The sequence below is a fragment of the Carassius carassius genome, unplaced genomic scaffold, assembly GCF_963082965.1.
Source record: "Carassius carassius unplaced genomic scaffold, fCarCar2.1 SCAFFOLD_77, whole genome shotgun sequence".
NCBI lineage: Eukaryota > Metazoa > Chordata > Actinopteri > Cypriniformes > Cyprinidae > Carassius > Carassius carassius.
The window spans coordinates 244,701-252,200 of NW_026775206.1; the positions used below are offsets into that span (position 1 = coordinate 244,701).

The 7,500-nt window shown below is 41.0% G+C and overlaps 1 protein-coding gene across 1 annotated transcript in view; it reads left to right on the plus strand.

Annotated features, from left to right (window-relative positions):
- Nucleotides 1-7,500, plus strand: part of LOC132139448 (lysine-specific demethylase RSBN1L-like) — a 28,225-nt gene that overhangs the window by 12,647 nt on the left and 8,078 nt on the right. The window contains exons 3-5 of the mRNA XM_059547808.1: nucleotides 2,760-3,382; nucleotides 6,723-6,860; nucleotides 6,947-7,089. Coding sequence (XP_059403791.1) covers nucleotides 2,760-3,382; nucleotides 6,723-6,860; nucleotides 6,947-7,089 — 904 coding nt within the window. The remainder of the gene's footprint in view (nucleotides 1-2,759; nucleotides 3,383-6,722; nucleotides 6,861-6,946; nucleotides 7,090-7,500) is intronic.

The window sequence follows — 7,500 nt, forward strand, 5'->3', positions numbered from 1 at the left end:
ATATTTAAGTGATTTGTATAAAACTGTTGGAAAATGGTAATAAAAATAACTGGAAAAAAAATGTAATTAGGTGACGATCAGCTCATGGTCTTGTGCTGTGCTGCTTACTTTTCACTTACATATATACAATTTGTTTATGTATGAATGTAAACAGAAAACAAAACGTAAAAAAAACACAAAGTAAAAATCCTGCACACACTTGAAGTGTTTAGTAAAAATATATCAAATCAGGCAATAGGAGGGCCGTCCAAATGTACTTCTTTTAATAATTAATAAAAGGTTGGCAAATTGAGTAAAATGTTTGTTCTTTCTTCCTTAAAGAATATTACATTTTTTCCAATTGTAAATATTGCATTACGCATCTAAGAAGGTTTTGATTTTATTTTTCCAGTTTAGTAAAATTAGTTGTCTGGCTGGCAGCATCACAAATTAACATCAACATCACATTAATTAGTGAGCTGTTCAAGTGTATATCTATAGGTACAACACCAGATAGTGACATTACTGGATCTGCTGGAAGTCTAACGTTAAAAATTGTTGACAAAGTCTCAATTATTTTAGACCAATAGAGGGTAATGTGAGGACAGTTCTAAAATGCATTGTGCTGCTTACTTTAAAAAAAAAAATATATATATATATATATATATATATATATATATATATATATATATATTAAAAGTCCCTTACCCAAAACCAGTCGTCTGTTGATGAGAGTCTTAAACAAAGACTGGTGGGACGTGGTCCTGCTCCACTTCACAGGCGCGGAGTGAAAGGGGAGGTTTATAATGACAGGACACTTATTTATGACTCTTTATTCGCCAGGAAGGACAGTGCGTTCCACGCTTCATATACGTCATTACGCTATTTCTATGTCAGTATTTTGCAGTTTTGGTTTTTAATCTGATCAAGTGTTTACATGTCCTCTTGCTCGGATTACAAAAGGAATAAACTACCCCTTACAATCCAATCGAAATTTTAGTCAGATGTGGCCAATTCAATCCGATTGACGTGTGTACGTGTGACCTTTTATTATTCTGATTGTGCTTCTATTATGATCGCATTAGTAGGGTCAGCTACTGAATGACCAAAAAAGCACCACCACCAGTCCAGTTAAAATGTTCAGTTGACTAATATGCATTCAAACATGGTTATCAAGTTTAAATTCTAATTACTAAAGTTTTATCATTAAATTATACTTGATTATCATATTATAATGCTTCACTAACTGATGTTAAAAGTGTACTTTCAGATATTTAAAAACTGCCATTAACAAACATTTATCGTGTGTGTGTGTGTGTGTATCAGTCTGGGAAGTAAAATAAAATATTTACTAACCAATGGTGATTCAGTGGCCAAGGTGTCTGTAGAGGGTTGTAATTTTGACACATACAATGTGTTGTGGACTATTGCTAAAATATACCTGTGCTACTTAAGACTGCTTTTATGCTCCAGGGTCACATTTGTGATGCGCTGTGATTGGTCTGCTGCGGCTGCGAGGACATGTGGGATAATTGGTACAGAGTTTTAGTGAATTGTCTCTGAATGAGTGCTCAACTAGCGGATTTACTCAAACATCAGTCCTGACTAACAAAAGCTCACGTCTCTCAGATGTCTAACCTTTAAGGCTTATAGTTCTGCGCCAAAACTACGCCGTAGCCTGAAAATACACCTCTCCAAAAATGTCACAGCGCATCAAATCTATGTGGACCACGAGCGCTGTGATTGGTCTGCTGCGGCTGCGAGCGCTGTGATTGGTCTGCTATGACAGCGAGCGCTGTGATTGGTCTGCTAGGGCCACGAGCGCTGTGATTGGTCTGCTGCGGCTGCGAGCGCTGTGATTGGTCTGCTGCGGCTGCGAGCGCTGTGATTGGTCTGCTGCGGCTGCGAGCGCTGTGATTGGTCTGCTGCGGCTGCGAGCGCTGTGATTGGTCTGCTGCGGCTGCGAGCGCTGTGATTGGTCTGCTGCGGCTGCGAGCGCTGTGATTGGTCTGCTGCGGCTGCGAGCGCTGTGATTGGTCTGCTGCGGCTGCGAGCGCTGTGATTGGTCTGCTAGGGCCGCGAGCGCTGTGATTGGTCTGCTAGGGCCACGAGCGCTGTGATTGGTTTGCTATGACAGCGAGCGCTGTGATTGGTCTGCTGCGGCTGCGAGCGCTGTGATTGGTTTGCTGCGGCCGCGAGCGCTGTGATTGGTTTGCTAGGGCCACGAGCGCTGTGATTGGTCTGCTATGACAGCGAGCGCTGTGATTGGTCTGCTAGGGCATTGGTCTGTGATTGCCGTCATGGCTATAATTCTTCTCCTTCAGATTTTGCCGTGGTACTGTGGGCTACACTGCAGACTAGCGGTTAGCATGTGTACACATGTAGTGTTCCTCTAGCTCAATTGGTAGAGCATTACGATATTGCAAGGTTTGGGGTTCGATTCCCCGGGAACACATGATAGGTAAAAATTGATAGCCTGAATGCACTGTAAGTCGCTTTGGATAAAAGCGTCTGCTAAATGCATACATTTTCAGAATCAGAATCAGAAAATACACCTCTATGCATAGTCTATGCATATATAGACTATGGTGAATGTCAGATGCAGAAGTATAAATCAGCTTTAAGCTCTGGCTGATCTGAAACTCTATGGAGATTTACATACCTCGATAGATTCACCACTGTTTGCTTCTCTTTATTAGCTCTGCAGTTTGCTATGATGTTAAATCACTCTCGTTCTGAGGATGTTAGTGTAAGTTAATCCTCTTTCTCCTGTGCTGTAGGTGACCGAGAGAAACCGAAGATAGACTCCGCTGAGGATTTGCTGATGAAAAAGATCAAGAAGAAAAAGAAGAAACACAAAGAAGGTGAAAAGCGAAAGCGGCCTAAGATGTACAGCAAATCTATTCAGACGGTGTGTTCTGATCTCCCCAAATCTGGCTCAGAATTCAAGCCGCCGGCTCCAGTCCAGCAGGGCGGCGCTGTGAGCTCCATCAGCCTGAAGCAGGAGCACAGCAGTGGTCAGAGTGTGAGCGCAGCAGATGGAGACGGTGAGGTCCGAGCCACTAAACCGCCCGGGCTGGACCGGCTGGAGTTCGGCTGTCTGGTTCATGTGGAGCACCAGCCAAACGGAGGCGCTCTGGTGGCTCACGCCTACAGCAAGGAGCTGTCTGTGCTGTCTCTCGTGGAGATGCAGAGGTTCGCGCAGGAGTTTGTGATGCTGGCGTTTAGCGAGGACCAGGATGGAGCCGCTAACTATGTGATGGGTATAATCCACGGCGCCGCCTCCTACCTCCCAGACTTCCTGGAGTACTTCTCTACTAAGTTCCCCAACTCGCCCGTCAAAATGGAGATCCTGGGGAAGAAGGACATCGAGACGACTACGATGGCAAACTTCCACGCTCAGGTTAGTAGATGTGTTTCACTGCTGGGTGTTTGTAGATTCAGACAGTACACGAGCGTGAGACGATCATCAGCAAGCGAACGACTAGAATAACAGATCAGTGCTGCAGACACACAACATCTGTGTTCAAAAGTACATTTTGCACATTAGTATTTAGAAATCAATGTTTGCACACGATTCTGTTATTGGTTTTTATGTGTCCACAATTTGATTTCAATAAATTAAAAATTATTTGTACATTTGCATTCTATTAAACATTGTTCATTCACGAGGGCCCAGATGATCGTAATGTGTTTATGTAGTGGGAAGTATTTGAAGTATTTACTCGACAATTACTCAACTGCATAGAGTTGTTATTGTTATTCAATACTATAAAAAGTACTTATATAATTGTATTAATTAAATATCTAAAGTACTCAAACAATTTAAAATGTTTTATTATTTGTGGTATGAATAGTCAGTGCCTTTCACTGGACTTTCATCAAACTCACAACAAACAATTTATCTTGCTCGGGATCTTAAGTTACAATGGAGTATGTACATAAGAAATTATTCATTAATTATTGACTACCTCTGTTAATATGGACTGAAATATTCACTTTTCACGATTGACGTGTGAAACGTATGCCTTTTATTTATTTTCAGTTCCACAGTTAAAGAAACGGAGATATAGACACAATATTGCACGTGAAACATGCTTCTTCAACATTCGGCCTAATAAAAATATTATGAACGCTTGTCATGTTCACCTTAGATGAATCTCTGAACAAATAATGACTTAAACATAATATTCTCACTTAACAATTAGCTAAAATAGAATGAATAATTTTATTGCTCCGGGTCTTCAGTTACAAAAACAGACAACAAATCACAAATTACAAACAAGGACACAAGACGAACACAGACACAAAACAATCGTATAAATCATATTGACAGCTTCTAAGAAAAATATTAAGATGTACATTTTGATGGACAAAAGAAACATGATTTCACACAAAATGTGCTAAAAATGCACAGAACAAGCATGTCTTGTGTGTTTTAATACACAGTGGTAAAGCATTGTGTTGGCAGGTCAAAAGGTTGTGGGTTCAATTCCCAGTGTACAGTACTGATTGTGACGAGTGGAGCGGGGCGAGAGCCGTGGGAACGGAGCGAGGCCGGTGGAGGGACTGTCGTGTTTCCACTGTCGAGCTTAAACCGGCGTGCTCGTGCGTGTCAGGGCCACTGTCACTTCCGGGGCTTCCTCGGGGCCAACGGCCAGGGTTTTCTGGCCCGACGAAGACCTTGGGCCAAAGCGAGCCGGCTGGGGCTAGAGGAGGGGTTATGAACAAAGAGGAGTTTCTCCGCGTCTGGAGAGCTCAGCGCTGCGGATCATTTCAGAAAGATAACTCCAGCATTAAAGACTTTTTAAAATAAGTTGAGCTCAAACCTCACTTTCAGTCATGAGCGAATGTTTGAAATAACTTGATCCGATGTGGATTATAATTACTAAACAAGGCAGAAATATTTATAAGCGATGCAAAAGCACGCTAAACATTAACGTTACCAAAGTAAACATGATAAATGCCACCACTTGGAGAAATCAGACGTCAGCTTCTTATCCTCTATCACAATCGTGTATTTATTTAGTAACTTATATAATCTGTCATAAGTCTCGTCTCGAGAGTTTAGCTCCATGTTAGCCTATCATAAAAATATAATAATGTTTTTTTTTTCGGGAGCATTTATAAAAATAGAGATATTATCATTCATTCTAAATGTGACGTATAGGCTACAAATAAAGAGAAACGGACTCGACTGAATAAGCACGCTATTTTCATAACGCTTAACCGTTAAAAATAAATAAAATAGAAATAAATGTATTTCTGTGTGACTGATTTTGAGTCCTGATAAATTAATTCATTATGATCAATGTATCACTTATTCTATAGTAAAACATTGATGCTTTTGAATTTGAATATTTAACAAAGCATGCAAACAAACAGCTGCTTTTATCTTGTTCGTGTGTGATCGCGCATGTTCCAGTGATTTATTAGTTTTCTGATAACTTCTCTTTGTTGGTGAAATGATGGTTTCGTGGCGTTGTTCCTGAGAGGCGTGTAAAACTAAAATTTGTCTCTTGTACATCCCTGTGTATCTTAACATTTTAAGACTAAAGTTTACTTTCATGCACATTATTTTGCGTTCTATATTTAATTCTACAATATACATCTTTTTTATATTTTATTCTTATATTTTTGTTTACTTTTATTTCATTCTTACATAGCTATATTTATGTATATTTTCATCTGTTGTTTTCTTTAATAATTGCACTGTCCATGGAGCGGACCTGACTCACATTTCACTGCTGCTTATAGATGCTATGTATAATTTTGTATGTGACGAATAAAAATCTTGAATCTTGGTTTTTATTTGTGCGCGACATTCATCCGCGAGGGGCTGTCGCACTGTTTTGTGTTTATTTTATTATTAAAGCTTTAGTCTGATTGTCCGCCGGTTCCCGCAGCCTCCTTCCCATGATTGTGTTACTCTGGTGCCTAAACCCGGGACCTGGCGCACAATCACTCTGAAGACCTAACCTGTTAAGAATACTTTATATTTAAGGTGTTTGTTTATGTCCAATATTAGTGTTAAACTGTTGGACTTTAAATCTACTATTGAGTTTCACCGTTGACTGATTTTGCAGAACATTTAGACGGATAACTTCCGTGCGCAGATGTGGCAAATCTCTCACAGTACGTGTGATATGACAGCTGCGTCCGAATATATATGAACTAGCTGTTTTAAATACAGTTAAATATATTTAACGTTAGTTTATCAGTAGAAGATGTCGTGGTCCAGATTTGAGGATCCCTGGTATAAATATTTCATTCTCCATCCTTTTATAAAGCTCTTACTATCAAACTTTTCATTTGCATGACTACTCATTTAGTTAAGTACATTTGTATATTATTTAATGTAACTCATCTTACATGTTAATCATTGAATCATTTGGTGCATCTAGATCAGGGATCCTCAAATCTGGACCAGGAGATCCTCTTTCCTGCAGAGTTTAGCTCTAACCCTAGTCAAACACACCTGAGTTTGCTAATCAATGTTTTTGGGATCATTAGAAGATCACAGGCAGGTGACTCAGGGTTGGAGCCTAACTCTGCACCGCACTGACCCTCCAGGGCAAGATTTCAATAACACTGCTGTAGATCAAAAACAAGCAAATTCAACTCAGTTCAGATAATAATTTTGCTCCGAATAAACTTTATTGTCTTTCAAGAGATTTTTGTGGAGTTTTATCAGACAAATAAGTTCCAGAACCCATGGCATTAGAGGTGTGGTGTGTGTCCAGGTGCGGAGGAGTTACTCTCACGGGACGTACCGCGCCGGCGCGATGAGGCAGATCAGTCTGGTGGGTGCCGTGGACGAGGAGGTGGGAGATTATTTCCCAGAGTTCCTCAACATGCTGGAGAAGTCGCCCTTCCTGGAGGTGTGTTTTCCTCATGTTTCTCTTTCACACACACTTTTCTTTTGGAAGCAGCATATTGACCTGTGTGTGTGTGTGTGTGTGTGTAGCGGACGCTGCCATGGGGGACGTTCTCCACTCTGAAGCTGAAGAGCCCGACAGAGAGTGACGATGGGCCCATCATGTGGGTTCGGCCCGGAGAGCAGATGATCCCGGTCACAGACATGCCGAAGTCTCCCTTCAAACGGAAACGGTAAAGCAGCAAACTTCACTCATACGTGTGTGAATCTCAGCTCTGTCTAACTGCATTCAAATCAGACATTAGTGGTGTAAGAAAATATTGATACATGTATCACAATATTTTTTTTGGCGATAGTATCGATTCTCAAAAATAGAATATCGATATTTATTAGGGATGCACCGGTTGACCGGCCATAAATCGGAATCGGTTTTTAGTCTTTTTTTCGGCCGATTTTTCCGGAAGTGCGCCCGCCTGCACAGACTACTTCGTAATCGTTCGCTATGTCATTTGTGTGGAAGTATTTCTAAATCTGTGTGCAGGACACGGGCAGCCGTTCAGCACTGGAAGTGCAGAGCTACACGTCTGAGGCACAGATAGCAGCAAGCGAACAGCCGTTGTTGTACTGGCGCACTAATAAGAGCC